The sequence below is a fragment of the Lates calcarifer genome, linkage group LG11 (assembly GCF_001640805.2).
Source record: "Lates calcarifer isolate ASB-BC8 linkage group LG11, TLL_Latcal_v3, whole genome shotgun sequence".
In the NCBI taxonomy this organism is placed as follows: domain Eukaryota; kingdom Metazoa; phylum Chordata; class Actinopteri; family Centropomidae; genus Lates; species Lates calcarifer.
In genome coordinates, this window is record NC_066843.1 from 18,241,901 (window position 1) to 18,260,524 (window position 18,624).

The following is an 18,624-nucleotide window of genomic DNA, read 5'->3' on the forward strand; positions in this document are numbered from 1 at the left end:
TCTAGTAGTCCTGACAAGGCTGCGGTGTGCAATCTCCTGGGTCCACGCTAAACTAACTGCCTGTTTCTAAATAAAGAATTGAGTTAGTACTGGCAGAAAGAGAACAGGCAACGGGGGGGTGGAGTGGAGGGAGAGTGAAGATGGCTGGGACCATGTTAATCTTTAATACTGAAAGGAGAACAAAAATAACTTATCCAAATCCCCCAGTTGGAACCACGGGCTGTGTTAAAAGCACACTCATTGTGTAAGGGCAGTGAAGTAGTGCGTGCTATCCACAGCCTGGCAAATGTAATGGAATATGGTTCGGTAACATGAAATTAGATTAAAGCCAGGGAGCAACGGGTGGCAACACAATAAGGGTGTGGTCACATCAGAAGTTCAGACCAGCTTTTACAGTTGATCCACATCATTTATAATTGGCTTTGGGGGAGTGAAAGGAGTGTTACTGATATAGAGATTGTTGGATCATGTCTGTGCAGTTTTATTAATACGAAACCCCTCTGGCTATGCAAAACCACAGATAGACTCATCTGTGACACACTGACTTAATGTATTTGGAGGAGATTGTGTTTACTGGAAATTGCTGATGACAAAATTTGGGAATAAATGTCTTTATGTTCAACAACAACGTCCTCTTATAATGGTGTTTTAGACACAATGATTTCTTCTTTCTGCTTCACCAAAGCTCCATCTCCTAAGCCCAAATTGGGAAATGGTGAGGGAGATGTTAAGATTTTAAGCCTAAAATTGTGAACAAAATGTTAAAAGGTGAGATAAGAATAAGTTCTGTGATGCCTGAATTAGACAGTAGAAGATAAGACAAGAATTACAGAGAAAGGAGACTGAGGAGAATTAAAGGATACAGAGACTGGCATTAGAGATGAAGAATGCTGAGATATTCAGAGAGAATATTCACAATAATCTGTCTGATAAAAGGAATATGGATAATCCAAAAAGGCAGGGGCACGTTACAGAGCACTGGAAATTAACCAGGCCACTGAGAAAGAGACAGGAAAGAGGGAGATAGAGACCATGCAAGGGGGAGAGAGATGTGATGGGGGAGTTAGATAATATTCATCCGATTAAACATTATCTCATACCATTGTCTTATCATAGAAGGCAGTCTGCACAGCTGGAAAACTATTGCAGTATTTAAGAGACTAGGTCAAAGTAAAATGAGATCTTGTGTGTTCTGAGATGTTGTTTAACAACACTTGGCCATGGTGACAATGTCTGAATACAGTGATGCAAAGAATTATTTTAAGCTTCTATTCTTTCTGTAATTAATCTCACTGTCAGCTAAATGACAGGGAAGACTGTAGAGGTTATTGCTGTCTTTAAATGAAGCCACTTTGTGCCTACATTTAACTCAGTAGGCAGCTTGTATAGAAAAAGTGGTCATTGTTCCTATTTCACCACAGGCCTTGCTGAAAGAAACAACACTATAAATTGGGGTTAACACAAATGCTGAACAGAAAGCCCAGAAATGCACTGAAGCTGAAAAATCAGATGACTCTGACGTTGGTTGCTACAGGCGCACTGATGCACATGCACGTAGCGAAACACTAAAAGTTCGCCTTCACTTTAATGCAACTACACATTTCCTCAATCACTGCAGTTCAGAAAAGATTGCTGTGTGTAAAGACAGGGTTGCCTGCTGGTGCTGCTTTGTTAAGATACAACATGAGTTAGGCTATGATTTAAATAATAAGATGCACCATGAAAGGGGCAAATGAGTAAGCAGGAGCTAAGCAAGCATGCAGGCAGACATCTTGCCTGCAGCAAAGACGATGAGCTATGGTAGAAGGACCTCCCTCTTCTCAAGGCAAGCAGCAAATTAAAGATGATGCTGTGTTAATTAAGCAGCACAAATGTAGAGGCAGGATCTTTATCCTGGTTAAAGTGGCCTCAACCACCTCAGGAAGGATGCAGTCATGTGACCAGTGGCAGATTGGGAATTTTACTGTAAAATGAACCTGATCAGAAGTCTCTTCCCTAAATGTATTCATGATCGTTCCCAAGGTATGTTAATGGGACACAGGAGCAAAGCAGGAAGTGGGGACCATAAAATTCTAACTGTACAGAGCAGGTACTGAGTGTCAACCATACAATGCAGTGGGTTTTAATTTCACATCTCTCTGTCTATCATTTCAGACACTCCACTATTAAAGGAAAATGTATAAACAAACAATAAAATAAAAAAATACAAACAGGATCCAGTTTTTAGAAATGTTAAAAGCCCAACAATTAACAACAATTATCCCAATTAAAAATCATCATTTACAATGGCAGTGAAGTACATACTATGAACTAAATTAGATAGAGAAGGAGGAGTTGAGACATTTAAAATAGGGATTGTTCAAACGCAGTCACAACTCATATATTATATCATGAGAATTAATATTTTTATGCTTATCATTACATTTGAAAATAGAGCAGTTAATATGTGCCTCTGGTTTCCACAAAGCGTTAGCAACATGTCTGAGTGAACACACCCACGAACACACCCTTACACACTCAAACCTTTGTCTCACACTCAGACTTATACTTAACATCCCCCTCTCCTTCCCTCCCTCTGCCTCATTCCCACTAAATCCATTTGGTAATTGGCTCTGCGGCTTCACCCTTATAAAATCATGGCAACAGAAGACTGCATCACAGAGTCATCGACCACACCCATGGCAGGACAGAAGATTTACAGCCTGCGCAACATGTCGTCTGCTTCATGCTGGACAACTCAACATTATCTGGGACAAGAACCCTGGCTACTGCTTACCACACACACCACTGTTGAACCATTACATCAGCAGTAATTTGTTAGATCATGAAGAGGGTTGCATTCAACTGACTGCAATAAAAATTTATCATCCCTGAGGGACCATCAATGAGGAAAACAGCATGACTAATGTGGGAACATGAGAGGCTGAGTGGATGGCAGGAAAAATAGAAAGCCACCTGATCACCCAACAGTGAGTCTCTGAATTTGTACAAGAAAGGCCGAATACCCTTGCTCTGTCCTCTGATCTACAAAAGGGCAATATTTCGCCCTGTTTCACGCAGAGATACCCTCTGGTCCTCTCTGCCTTCTCTCTACCTCTGCCCCTCTATCTGTCTCACACACACATACACATGCATGCACACATACACACACATACACACACACACACACACACACACACACACACACACACACACACACCCCATGCAAACAACTCACACTCTCTGCAAGCACAGCCCTCACACTCTGTATGTATCTCTGGCAGCAGTGATGGGAGCTCTGCAGGGACACATGACTTATTCAGCCATGTAGCCTCCATACTCCACTGCCACCATTTTTGTTTTACTTCACTCCGCTGCATCCGCAGACAGCAGGGCCAGCAGGAGAAAGCGGCTCAGTGGCACGTGCACATGTACCACGTGTCCAGCAAGCAAGCATGTATGCCTCCCTTCCCCCTTTACCTCCACATCATACTGAGTAATATACCAGCAAATGAACACATGCTCTGCATCCTAATTACATGCTGCTCCTACTATGCAGGCATTCAAGAACAGCACATACACGCTCCAGCACCTATATAGCATGTGCACAGTTTGCTGTACAGTCCTGTTGGGCAGGTTGCATGCTGCATACCAGTCCAGAATTATCAATGCAAAGCTGGACACATCTTCAATCATCTTCATGGCTGCCAAGAGACAAAAACTGGTACATATTCACGCACACAAGCTGACACATTAACTGTTAGCATACACTGCAGCATGCACAGACATGATGTTAAAACAACCCATAATGATTTCTACTTTCTCCATTTGCACTCTAATCAGGCTCAAATGTTTCCTGTCACAGACTGCATGCTGTTGGCTATCACCTTCAAACAGCAGGTGCACAAAAGCACACACACACCTCATAAGAACACAAGAGTGCCAATGCAAGCAAAACAAACACAAAAACACAACACACCCATGAAAAAATATGGGTGAATAAAATGAACATTAAGGGAGGATGCATGTCCATGCATCCATACATCCATCCATTCACTTTAGCTGTGCACACACTTCACTTGCAGAATCTCAACCAACATATCACAATCGACTAAACAAATTAAATAAATTGACTTGACCCAGCTTCTGCACGCTCACTGACCCTTCGCTGCTTTTGTAAACAGGTAAAGTGCAGTGTGCAGGAAGCCTGCTTCTTGGGAAGTGAAATTCTGTGACAATCAGGAAAAGATATCTTTTTTTAACTTAAGAGGGTTTTTTTTATGTACGTGAGCTTTAAGACTTGACAAAAGTCTGTTTTCATAAAAAGGTTGGCTGTGCAGAATGTCATAAAAACAGCCACACAAAGAATGAGCTGTAACACCCACTGGCAACAACAACTAAAAAACCTAATTCAATTTTGCTAAAACCTCTGGCTGAATAAAAGAACACTTGTGAGTGGCCTTAAATTAGATTCATGTCACTTAGTGAACCTGCATTTCCTCTACACTTTTATTTGTCTGATAACTGGAACCTGCCGCAGATGGAATTAAATCAATTGAGCCACAGAGCAACATTGAGTAAACTGATATACCCACTGTGGGTGTGTGTGTGTGTGTGTGCGTGACAGCAACAGGGGAAGTAGGATGGTGTTTGATGTGGCAATGAATGTTTCTGTCGTGCTCTGCACCACTCTGCTGATAGCAGATCTGAATTAAGGATTGAGGTAGGAAAAGGGCAAAATCTAATTAAAGTAGAAATTTATGGCCCTGTCAAAGCAGATCACATATACAAATGCTGACATGCACGCACACACACTTAACAAAGTATGCCTACAAGGGTACATGGTGCTGTCAGATGAGCCTATTGTCAGTAATGGTTATACCTTTCTCATGGGGGTTTTTAAGTAGGTCTACTGCAGCAAAATCCTTCTCTGGGCTACACAGCCACTGCATGTAACACATTTTACTGACTCATACACTCGCAAAGAATACAGCAACTTAGGTGCACTTTGATACACACTAATAATCTGATCTTAACCTGATTACAATAATAGCTTCAGCTAAATTTCAGCTAAGTCTTCTGATAAATTTGACCTTGTTGCCTACATAGCTCAGAGGTGAGCAGGGAGTGGGAAGTGGGGCTTAAAATAAATTAATCAATTAATTAAATTAAAAAATAAAAATAAAAAAGGGAGTATTGTGTTTCTGGTTTTCTCCTCTTTTTCTTGTAAAAGTATATTCTCTACTGTTGGTGCTCAAAAAATTATATATACAGCCATTTAGTAAACACAATGAACAAAACAGCATGTGTAAAGATGTTCAGTGAACACATCATTAATGTTGACATACAGACACTAAGTAAGGTTCAACCCACCTGTTTGTATGCACATTTTTAATTTGTGCTTAAAAAACCTGAGTGGAAATATTTGGAAAAAAGTTGAAATATTGCAAAAGCAAAAAAAAGCAAAGAAATGTTTCATGCTCAGCTATGGTGGAAAAGTTACTATATCAATGAAAACTGGAATGTGGCAAGACTGTAATGTTCCTGAAATTAATACATGACACAAACATAAAGGCCATCCCATTCTTCACATCCATCATTTGAGGTCTTTCAACTACATCACCTCATTGCTCCCTCTTTTGCAGCGTGTTTGGTATCTGAATTAGCTCCACTCAACTCCTTATATTTGTATAGCAGTAATACATGGTATATAAGAGATATTTGTCTATTACCATATTTACACCTAAGAGTGTTACTATGAAGGACAGACTATTGACTATTGTTACTATGTGACAGACTTTACTTCCTACTGCACACTGGTGTAGAAAACAGCTGATACTGGTGAGTGTTGAGGAGTGTTAAATTTAAACTCAGCAGGGTCCATAATCACTCTTTTACAGTGTTACAGTAACAACATTTCAAACAGAGTTAAGAATGTGGACCCATGTAGACACTCTTGTGTGTTGTACTTAACTCTGATACCTTTAACTTGTACTTGACGTTCCACATAAACTGGGTGAACATGAGGGGGGCATAATTATTGTTAGTAATTATAATGAAATCGCAATGACAGTTCATTAAGGTGGCACAATAAGCGTACTGTACTGCAGTGGCGATTAACAGCATGCCCTTGTGTAATACTTTTTAATGAGATGTTTGCACATCAACCATTGTATAAAGCTGTAATCTGAGCGTAATCTCCACAGTCCAACTGCTACTTGTGACACGTGGAGTATAGAGGGGGGGGTGGGATCTAAAACACCTTGCTCTCAGGTGGAAGAAAGCAGCTTGCAACTTATAGTGCTAGTCACACATGCGCAGCAAACCTTATCTAGACATCACCCAGTGGAGCTGCAAATATCTGAACCAGTTGGACCAGACATTAAATGAACTTTTAAATGGACCCGCCAGATCAGTCCAGAGACTTCATAGTGAGCGAGTGGGCATTTTGATGATGTTTCTATCCCGGCTCCTGCACACTCTACCCAGCTGGGATCTGCTCTGATCTGCTCTAACCTATACCTGCTCTGCTCCAATATCAATCTTGATATTTGAGAATCTGGTAATGACATATTGGCATCATTTGGTTCTGGCTGGTCAGAGCTCTCAGATAGAAAAAATACGTAATGGAGGCATGGTTTACAAATTACCTCAAAGATCTTATATGTATATGCTGATACTGATATATCTGCCATATGCTAACAAACATCAGCCTAGCTCTACTGTGGATGGAGTGATGGGTTCTCCCTGCTTGGGTGTTTTCCATGCTCTGAACAGAGTCCTTGACTGAAAGTTCATCACTAAATATGGAAATTTGCAACAGGAAAACTGGGCAGGAACATTATTACATCATTTTTTTGCACTACTATGACCTTTAGATCTGTCTTGAAGAAAAAGTTTGACATTTTGGGAAAAATATTTAGTCGCTTAGAATGTATGATAATATTAATAATATAACAAATTCACCAGCGCATCTGAAGCTCACTAAGCTCATCAAGCACATTGTATCTCCTTTGAATTCTGCTTTTTACACTTTGTTTTTTTGTATGGATTAAGCAAGCAAGATAGAGCAAGTTAATCAATGTGCTTTAGAGGCACTGTTAGGTAGAATTTGTTACCTTTGGACAGAGACAGGCTTTCTGTTTCCCCGTTTACAGTTTTTAAGCTAAGCTAACCTCCCATACATGAGAGTATATCATTTTTCTCATCTTATCCTTTGGCAAGAAAGTGAATAGGCCTATTTCCCAAAATGTCAAACTATCCTTTAAAGAGCATCTTCCTGGGATATCCTGCCGTGTGTGGCTGTTCTCCTGGTTTCTATTTGGTATGACAACTTTGCTACAAATGATCCAAACTGTTTGACACAAGTGTTTCTGACTGAACAGTATGTCTACATTCAAACATGCCAGCATGGTGATGTAACACATCATACCATACACCACTGTAGTAAAACAGTAAAGAAAGAGACTGCTCTAACAAATAAACAAACAAGAGAGGGTGGCAGAATGATAATATTCTGACAATGAACAGTCAGACTCCCAAAGGCTCTATCAGATCATGATCTTCACTATTTTAGACAAAGGCCTCCTTCAGCCTCCTCTTCTGGTCTATTGCCAAGTAACCTCAGGACCCAACACCATGCACCCAGTGTGACTCAGGTGAGGAACACATGTTGTACTGATATCACACAAACAGACACTCCTTTCTGCTGGTGTACAGAAACAAGTACTCACTCTAAAGAAACAAAACATTAAGAGGATACTCTTGTTTCTCAGTTAATTCTTCTAACTGCCCTCTTCCCTTCCTTCCAAAACTTGTTTTATTAATAATGCTGTATAATGCTTGCTCTGGTGAAACCCCGCGAGGCATTCCTCTAAGGCTTGTTCTGACATTGGCTGGTTGTTGGCCTACTTATGCCCAGGCCCTCCAAGCCTCTATGTGGGGGATCATTGTCCCTCATTCCTCCAGGGTGTTTTTTTCTTAAACAGGGTCTTCTTTGAACCTGTAGCCAAGTAAAGCCTTTTGAACCAACTGCTTGTCACTTGGCACTGAGGAACTTTAGAATGCTGAACTCATTCCCCGCAATTCCAATCTATTTGCAATTCCAAGTTATTTGGATTCGCTGCCAATCTGGAGTAAATGTGCTGATTTGCTAGAAAATCACTGAAAAGGTTTTTAATAAAAGGAGCCCACTTAAAACATTTTTGCCTGGAGGTTGTCTAAGAAGAGGACCAGTTACAGACAACTGCCAGTGCTATCTACAGACACACAGAAAATCTCTCTCAGACTCACACCTACCTGGTTGTCTTGGAAACAGGGGGCTTATTGGGCTTAGGTGAGGCAGCAGAGCTAGGCTTGGTGGGAGTTGCAGAGGCAGGTTTTGGAGCTGGAGGAGAGGAGAGTGAGTGATTAAAAAGTTAAGAAATATGTGAGATGATAAGCACAGTATTATATAGTAGAATGTTACATAGTTTATAGTAACATACACTGTATCACAGATTAAGGTCAGGCACATATATACATACACATACAGTGTGCTGGATCTAGGGCAAATACATTTCTGGATCAGAAGCAGTCACTCTAGCATGTGTAATATGTGTGTTAAATCCATCCTATGTGCATTTATCCGCATGTCATCACATTACAATGAATACTCCTCATTAGAGTTAGAGCTGTGAAAATATTTCATGCTAGACTTACTATGGATGTGTCTGACTCAAACAGCCTACATTCTGGATTATACTTTCGCACTGATCTTAGATTTTTGTCTTGTGATGACATTTTCACCAACCTGGGGGCTTTTTAGCAGCAGCTGCAGTGGTGTTGGTTTTGACACCATTAGCAGTTGTGGATGGTGTCTTCTTGGCTGCTGTTGGTCCGGTCGTTGACTTTGCACCATTGGTGGCAGGGGCAGCCCCTGTGGTTTTCTTCTCACCCACTTTGCTCTTGGAGGCTGCAACGCTGGCCGTGCCTGTTGGTTTTTTGGCGGGAGCTGAGGTCGGAATGCTCTTTTTGTCTGGAGTAGGTGTGGATTTCTTAGCCACTCCATTGGTCTGAGGCTTAGACACACCGTTAGAGAGGCGGCTCTGGGATGTGTTGGACCGTGAGCCAGCTGTGGGCTTGGTTGGGCTGGTGGTGGTAGGTTTTGTCTTAGTTGTGGCCTTGTTGGTAGTCTTGGCTTTGGAGTCTCCTGAGGTCTTGTTGCTGGTCTTGGCAGCGGGGGTGTCCTTGGCCTGTTCTGGTTGGGGTTCCACCTGGCTCATCTCCCCTACAGGCTGCTGTGGCATCTCCTCCTCCATTGGACTGGCTGCCTGGTTGGGCTCCTGTCCCACGGCTGGTGCTCCCTCATTTCCTGGATTGGATTCCAGCGCTTCCATTGGCTCCAGTGCTGCCGTGGAAACCCCATCCGGCTTCATCTCCCCTAGAGTGGTAGTGGTCCGTCTCTGCAGGGCAGGGCTGATTGACTTAAATCTCACAGGTTGGCCACAGGTCTACAGGCTCTCTGGAGACAGCAAGGACTGATCTGGAGAGAGACAGAATAATATACAGTACAACACAGTACATCAACAGCAAGACCAGACATGAAAAGCATTTTGCTGTCTCTGCTATCAGTAGACAGAGCCCCAGGAATGTTGTTAGCCTTAGGAATCAGATAAACCAGTGGCTTCTATCTTCTTACAGTTTCAGCATCGCACGCACTTATTTTTATACAAGCACCTAACAATTCACAGACACATTGACTGTATGCAGAAATATAACATGATGTGCCATAATACTGAAGGGGACTGAGGCATATATAGGAAAATTTAACACACAGAGAAAGACATAAGCACGCTCACAAACACAGGTGCTAATAAAAAGGAGAACAGATCACAGCTTCATAAGTCATGCTCAAAGGGAAACCTCAGGATAAACAATTAGATCAACATGTTTTGTGATCAGTTGAAGTGTGTGATGTCTCAGGGGCCACAACAAGAAAAGCCATGGAGGAAAACATGTCTACTGCAAGAGCAACATTTTCTACAAATAGCCTTCATTAATTTCAATGCCAACTGCAGTGCAGTGGCAAATGGTCCCCTCTGTGACACCAAAAAGCTCAGTGACACACTTGGCCACTGTAACTGCTACGGGTTGGCTTCTTTTTTTTTCCTTGGTACAAAATGGCATCAGAGTCACTAGTGTGGAAGACTAGTTTTCTGGGATAGTACACTTAAGGGGGTGCAAAAAACTTTAGCACGCAAACTATACACACACACACACACACACACACACACACACACACATATGAATATGCCACCAGTAATAGTGTTAACACACGCAACTTCCAACCATTAGACTGAATCTAAAAAGAAAAGTGAGTTGAGGTAGGAAACAGGCTTGGATGTATTTTAAGTGGGTCAAGGCAGGAACAATAAACCCAAAGACAGGGAGACAGTTTGACTCATGGGTCATAAACAGAGCAGCCAAACTCAGCAACTGAGGACTAGAAATGGAGACATGAAGCATATGAGGTCTGATAAAGAGCAACCAACTATAAAACATAGTCATACAATCTTTTTTTTTTTTTTGAGAAGTAGGGTGGTGGGGGTGGGGGTGGCGGTGGGGGTAGCAGGAAACTATCCTGTCAAAGTTTACAAACAGAGCAAGGAGCTGGCTGTGCAGGAGGCTAAGTGGTGAGACAAACTCTGAGGCAAAGCAGGGGCCAGCCCAGAGGAAGAGGCTTGGCCTGCAGAGCATGGGAACAGAAAGAGGAGGTGGGAGAGAAGACGGACAGAGGGGGAGAAAAGAGACAGGGAAAAAACAAGACGTAAAATGAGCTCACTACTGGCTGATGGTTGCTGGTCCAACTGTAAAATCCAGACAACACTAGTCATCCTAGTTTCCACTGACCTAAACTTGTATGCACACACTCATTGTCCTATTTCTAGAGGAGGACAGACATCATCTTTATGCCGCTAGCTTCCTGGAAACAATTCCCGCACACTCTTCCTCGTCTTTCTTTCCCTCTTCGGTCATCCTTTACTCATCCTCCAAACTAAGCCTCACATGTCAAAGGGCCTTCTTTCATTTTCCAATGATCCTCCCTTCTCCCAACCATTTCCCCTCCTCGATTTCTTTCTTCCCCCACAGCTCCCGGTCTCCTTCCATCCCTCTGTTCTCTGTTTGCCTTTGCACAGATGGCCGGCGCAGCTGAGCAGAGCCAGAGGGGGAAAGAGAGAGAGTGAGACTGAGAAAAAAACATATCCGTGCATCCCAAACAACACATAAGAACAGATACAAACAGCCAGTGCAACAGGCCACCACCCAAAACAACCGAAGAGGCAGAGAGGGAGGTGGCGGGTAGCTGTGAGAAGCAACTCATGCCGCACCCATCAGTCACAGGAGGTTTTTAAATGCCAGTGAGGCTACAAAATGTGGACAGTTGGTTTAATCATGTTACAACCAGTCACAGCTTTTGGGAGAGGGACAGGATGGGCACTGGTGGGAGTAAGGAGAGAAAGTAAGATGGAAAGTAAAAGATTAGTTGCCACGCAGTTTTCATTTTTGTTTCAGAATAACCTGTGCACTCTTATTTCACTTACTAGAACAGTTCCACATTTTAGGAACTACACGGATTTACTTTTTTGCAGAGTGCTAAATGAGAACATATTTACTATACAGATAAGAGGGTGGTATCAATCTTCTCATCTAACTCTTGGCAAGAGAGCATTAAGCATATTTCCCACAATGTCCAACTATTGCTTTAAAAATTTTGAGTTCCCGAAAGAAAACCCAGAAATTATTCACTCTTTGCCTCCCACACTCCAACAGCCCATACAAGGTCAAACAGCACTTGTTAGTTTGTTTAAAATAACATTCAGCACTTGATGCGTGGAGCAAACTACTACCTAGCACCAGATGCTGTCTTTGTGACGAATGAATAACGGTTTCTAGGTTTTTACACATCAAACCCCACCCACTTGATACTCCAAAATCTCTAATAAAAGCACACCACTCTTTGACTGAGACCCGTTATAGCTATCAACACTGTGACCTAATTCGACCACGCAGTGAACCAGGAAATAAGACTGTGTCCAATCACCATTCCCTCCTCTATCATTCGGTCTCTGGTGTACTGCTCTTCCCACACTAGACTAAAGCATCTGGCTGGGCTGTTCATTTCATTGCTCCTTTCCAAACTACCCTACATTAGTGGTGTGTGTGTGTGTGTGTGTGTGTGTGTGTGTTAGAGGGAGTGATAAATCTTGATTGCACGCCCACTGCCAGAGGAACATTTCTCTCTCTCTCCTGCAAGTCTCCAGACAGCTGTGAGATTGCACTTCTCTCTCTGGTTCTATTGCTCATTCAGCCAGCCCTTACGTCACTGGGACCATCAGTCAGCAGTAAGCATAAACAAGCTGGAAACCAGGGCAGGGACATACTTTTTCATCTGCTCTCCACAGAAACTGAAGGTGAGGGGGATCTAAGCTGCATCAAGACACTTTTCACAGAAACATTTCAGCAGACAGAATGACCCAAACTTTCCATCTTTTCCTTACCAGTATCCTACTTACTAAACTTGGGCTTCGGTGTTTTGATAAAGAAATCTGAAGTCACCTGTGAGCTAAATGTGTATTTTCCCATATAAAAGGCTTTGGACTGACATGTAATTCTTTCTTTATTGCAGAGTAATCTTCAGTGTGTTGCAGCAGCTTTGTATTACCTTGAATTTCATCCGTAATTACTGTGGCACTCCCAACTGAAACATCTTCAACCCACTAGTGCTATTACAGGTTTTCATTAAACCTAATTAAATAAAAGGCAGTTATTTACTTTCAAACTGACTGACTGGGCTGTTGCTACAAGGAGACACCCTTTGTGAGAGTCTTAAGCCTATTTTGAGGCTGTAAAATGATTGCTTCAAGTGGTAAGGCTACTAAGAACTTCTAAGGATAGAAATTAGCTATTTTAATTCCTCAAAAATGGTTTCTTTCTACTTATTTATGGATGATTTAGCTGACAAATCCCCTTTTTTCTTTCCCCTGCTTCACATTCATACAATACACATACACATTTGGACCATAGAACGCACAATTGTGTGGCACAATTTCGCATAGGCAAAGCTCCAGCAAGTTTTCTGAAAATGCTCTGCTGGTTCATTGGCACCTCAAGCTGCAGCAGGTGGTTTTACATTACTCAAAGGGGGTTACAGTGGGATTACCTTACACTGGGGATACCTTTCTCACTCTCTCCAATAATATTTTTTTCAGCCAGACAAGGGGGAGATAATAGTCCATGCATTTCACCTGTAGTCACCAAGCGGAGATGAATAAACCTAAAATGTATAAGGCAGAATGAAGTGGGGCTATAGCATAAAGCTCACAGGTAAAATTCACCCTATATCCAACTGTCTTAACACTTAGGCTTTCCTCCAGGAACAAAGTGAAAACCCTATTTGGCTCCAGGAAATCTTCTCTAACACCATCCTTGGTCCTGCCAAGGCTACAACCCAGGCTGTAATACACAGACAGGCATTTTCAACCCTTAAGGGACAAAATGAATTCAATGACCTGAGACATAATGGTCTGTGTTAGTGCACATTTCCAGCAGCAGATTCCAGGCAGATGGCTATGTCAGCTACATTAGGTTCATTTCAAAACATGTTTAATTTTAGGCGCCCTGCACCATGTGAAATGTTTAAGAGCATAAAAGGGTTTAATCTGAAGAGAATTTCTGGTCAACCTACCTCAGAACAAGCAGCTGGACAGCATCTATCAACTGCCCTGACCTCCTGTGGCCTGAGCGACACACAGACACGCACACAAAGGATCTGTTGCAGAACAACTACTTCAACAGGCTGGGGTTGTTATCCACAGTATTTAGCTACAAACAATAGCTGGAGATACAACAGAGCTGCATGGTAGCGGAGTGGGAGTCTCGCACTGGTATCCTCTAGGTTTGCCAGATTTTTCACTGTAAATGTCTGAATGTAGTTGACTTTGCAAAAATGTGTTTATTGGCCTTCACAGTATGTCCAAGTCATGTGGTTACAGCTTCCAAGCAGCATCCCACTCCAAATTCCCTGCAAGCCTCAATGATGAGTTACACAGTAACTGAGAACAAAGGAAACCCACACGAATACTAAGTCATAGAAGAACCAAAGGCAGTGGTCAGAGCACAGAATCATTCTCACTCTCCACACACCACACACACACACACACACACACACACACACACACACACACCACACACACACACATTGACTGATAATTAACCGGTCAGATGTATCATCTGATTATGTTTAAACCTTAGCTAGATCTGGTCTATTATCTTAAAAGCTCTTTTTTGATTCTTATAGTTACAGTATACAGTTTACATGTTTTATTTTGTTTTATGTTTTTTATTTTATCTCAAATAAAGTAACTATTGTTTCTATATTTTATTGTTACAAGGATTCTGTATGTAGGACATTTTTTTAAGTTAACTTTCAGCAGAATGCTGTGTAGTTTGTTCCTGTTGTTGTCGTTGTCATTATTATTACACTTAATAAGCCTCAAGCCATGAGCTAATGATGGGCAAGCCAGCTCTGCAAGGTGAGATCATCCTCTTCGGCATCATCCCTTTCCTAATACCCACACCGGGACATAAACAAAATGTGTGTGTGCTAAAATGTTCCTGTGTATCCCAGGCACACAACAGTGTTTAAGCCAATACTGTCAATAACTGGAAGGCATCCAGCTCCGCTGAGGGATCTAGGCTTTTCTGACTGTCTAGACACAAACATGCCGTTCTTGAATAATCAGGTCATCAGCATATTTAAACAGAAAACTGTTACTTTGACCCCCTTTGTGCATCAAGTACAATCTGCTACTGTGTGTGTATATGTGTAGGGGGTGTACATGCAATAACCATGCCTGTTTTGAATACAGCAGGTTACTTTAAAGAACTGCTCAAGGGAAAATCTTTTTTTATAAAAAGAAACCATGCAAAGGGTAGCTGTGATTCATTATGCAGGTTAAAATTAAGAAACTGCAGTACTGGTTATTAAACTAAATGTTAATGTCAAATCTGCTCTTGGGCTGTGGTGTGTGTTTACATCTAATCACAACCACTGTCATTTGGACGAAGAAATTCTTTGCCTTCTCTACACAAAGGCCTGAATCAAAGTGCCCCCCGCTCACTCCCTCACATTAGCCAACCAACCGTCTACAAGCATGTATGAATCGCTGTGGTAGAAAGTCTCTGCTTTCACAGTACACAACTGTGCACACACATGCACACACATATGCATTCTGTGAGCCTTCTCCTATCCCCGGGGCCTACTCTAAATAGTAGTCAAAGAGAGAGATTGTGGGGGAAGGAAGCAGCAGTGATGGTGGTGGGGGTGGGGTAGGGGAGACGGCAGAAAAGATGCAAAAAGAAAGTGAGCTTTTGTGGCCGATGTAACCCTCAGCTAATGCTGACATGAACTCTCACAAGCTTGATAGAATTACTCAAGACATAACTAATGCCTCCGTAAGAGGACAGAAGGTTCGAGTAGAGATGCCGGCAGTGAGGGGAGAGGATGTTAGTTTGTCGGGTCTGGTTTTGAAGGCATTTTTAATGAGCATTCAGTGGCCTCTGACCCTGTAATTGACATGCTTTATCTCCACAAGCAGCAAACACAAGCTACTGAGCTGCTGTGTTTGCTCTTTGACACTGCTAATAAACTGTCCTCCTTCCTCTGACACAGCCACAGCTGGATTTCCAAGGTGCATTTCATATTGCATAGTAACAAATGTCAAAGCAGTAATAAACCGAGGCTTTTTTTTTTTTTTTTTTTTTTTTTAGAAACAACATCTTGATTCATATTCTTTTAAAAATGGCACAAACGGCTCCAAACTTGTCTCTCTGAGGAGCACAGCTCTGCGCAGCTGCTTCAATAATTTACTGCACCCTTGCTTACGGCGCCACTGCTCATGGGTAAGTGGGCTGATGCAAGTGGCCTCAGTTTTGACGCAGTTTTGCTTGTGACTGTGACCAAAAATGATCAAATAATTGGAATGTGTGTATGGGAGAGAATGTCATATTCAAGGCGCCACATGCTGGCACGGGGCATTAGATTGTCTATTCAACCTACTCTATATAACAACAGCCGTCTCAGTCCACTCTCTGGCCCATTTAGGGCTCAGTTTTATTAACTGAATCTAGTGCAAACCCAGATAAAAAAAATAAGCAAAAATTATATATTTAAAATATTCAAATATAGAAAAATACCCATCACAAAATCCCTAATCCCAAGGTGATATCATATGTCTTGCTTTGTCCAGCCAAAAGTTAAAACCACTAATATTTCATTTACTATAATGTAAGACCAAGAAAAGCAGCAAATTCTCATTTTGTAAACCCTGAAATATCAATTTTTTGGCATTTTTCATTAAATTTTACTTAAATGATAAGTCGATTATTAAAATATTTGCTCATCAATTTTCTGTTGATCAACTGATTCATTTACTAATCTACAAAACGAAACAACAAAAGTGCAACAAAAATCACTGCAGGTGTTGAGGAAGGTGGCGGGGAGAGGGGAATAAATATAAATACAAGAACAGGAGTGCTGCAGGGACTGGCAGGGAGAGAGATGCATCTTCTTCAAAAGTAAAGATGTACAGCTACCAATCCTCACTGGAGCATGTTTCATTTACCCATAGCCAAATCTTGGCAGGACACCAGCAGCAGACTAACAGCTGCAACAGCTCCCATCAGTCATAGGCACACACTGTTTAAACAGGCAGAGCACAAGAAATAAAAAGTTGCTGAAAGAAGTTGTTCCCACAGTCAATGAAGCCATTTGTAAAAATGTCAAATAAACCCATCCTGTCCATAAAGTAAGCTTTCTCATTAGGACTCTGTCATTATTGTTAAGGAGTTATGTAACAGCAGTTGCAGTATCACACAAACCCTTTCAAAGCTAACGCCAGCTCTGCCCACCATCACTGCAACCACTGACTCTCTCCCCATGACATTTAGTGGGAGGGTTTCACAGCATGTCACCGCCTCTTCCTCAGCCTCAACACACATCACCATGGCTCACTGCTGATCTCCGGAGGAAGCATCTAAGAGCCAACCACGAGACAAGAGATTGATTATTAAACACACCCCTGAAGCAGATGTGCATAGGGATGGAGGAATAGAAATGATGTGTGAATGTGTGGAAGTTGGATGGGGGGTGCTGAAGTTACACGACTCCCAGTTAAATGGAGCTTGGGGGGTAGTTGGGGGTGGGGGGATTACCAGCGCTGCCTCCATCAACTTGATGCTAATCGCAGCTCACACATTCCCCAAACACCCCCGACCCGAGGTCAGGAAACCGCCTCTGTCCTGCACACAAATAAACTCACAACAAAGCCTGTTGCTCTCCATGGCATTCCCTACAGACAGTGGGAGGGCTGAGCGGGCAGGGGAGAGAGAGTGAAGCAGCAACCAAGAGGGAGAGAGAGAGAGACAGAAGGTAGGCTTCCATCAAAATGCTGTGCAATGTTGTGAGCAAATGTCAAAAATCTGGTTAATACTGCAACACAGTGTCCCACAATGAGACTGTTTTAGTTTTAGCAGCTTTTGTTTTGTTGTAACTGTAACTAACTCTGTAATCTCAAGGTACATTATTCCTGCTTTATCTGTTTTCCTCAGCATGTTTTGGGATTATAATATCTATCATATAATCTGTATTTTTTATATCTAGCAAATGAGAAATTATTCCAAAAATTATTTTAATGGTGCTTTTAATGATCTTATTAAAAAATACAAATACTATATAAACCTCTGCTGTAATGTTAATGCACGAACATTATTTAAAATAATGATTAATTTCTTGTCACATTTCTTGTGATTTATGATACACAAAGTGCATTTGCATTTTACTAAAAAGTCTTTTGTTTTTCTGCCTTAGCTTGGATTTATGTTTTATTCTAACATCTTTTTTGAAGAATATTAACCATATCAATCAATCCCCAGTGGTAATTGTTACCAAAACACCAGGTTGTCTTTGTTCATATTAGTTTACACCTTAGCTAAGTGTAAAAATTGACATTTCAAAGCAAGTCTTCTTATGTGCCATTAGTTATCCAGACCTACCTCTTGAAGACACTGGGGTCACAACAAGAACACACCCCAGGCTCCTTCACCCCTGCAGATTGTTAAGTGAACTCCTTTATGCTATGCAGCGCAGTCATTCCTACTCATTGATTTCCAGTGGGTCAGTGGGCTGCTGGGATGCTCAATCAGACAAACTGAAGCAGAACAAAGGCCCCGCTGAGAGGAAGGAACAAGTCTTTTTCTGTCTCTGTCTTGTTTACTTGGCTGCTGGCGTGTGTGAGAGAGCAGCAGACTGTGTGACAGACACCTGGATCAGAGAAACATGTGATCAGAAAGGCTGGCACTAATCCTAAGGACTCTTTGGAGACCTCACACCAAGATTTTACAATGTCCTCAAGTGAAAACTTAACTGAAATTAAGGGATTACTTGACTATATAAAAAACAGTTTCCCATTGTAATGAAACAAACAAACAAACAAACAAACAAAAAAAAGAAATCAGGAGAGTCAGATCACCGCAGATGATGGAGAATTCCAATGCCCATCACAGTTTAGGCTTGTACATTGTGTGCATTTATGCCCCCCCAAAACT

General features: G+C 41.8%; 1 protein-coding gene across 3 annotated transcripts in view; it reads right to left on the reverse strand.

Moving 5' to 3' along the window:
* prr36b (proline rich 36b) overlaps positions 1-18,624 on the reverse strand; it is a 30,088-nt gene that overhangs the window by 2,148 nt on the left and 9,316 nt on the right. For 2 of the 3 annotated variants that reach the window (XM_051073726.1, XM_018698586.2), the window contains exons 2-3: positions 8,771-9,502; positions 8,278-8,365 (exon numbers count right to left, since the gene is read on the reverse strand). In XM_051073726.1, the coding sequence (XP_050929683.1) occupies positions 8,278-8,365; positions 8,771-9,395 (713 nt within the window). In that variant the 5' untranslated portion in view covers positions 9,396-9,502. Of the gene's footprint in view, positions 1-8,277; positions 8,366-8,770; positions 9,503-18,072; positions 18,341-18,624 lie in introns of all 3 variants that reach the window. The other variant, XM_051073725.1, reaches the window with a different exon arrangement.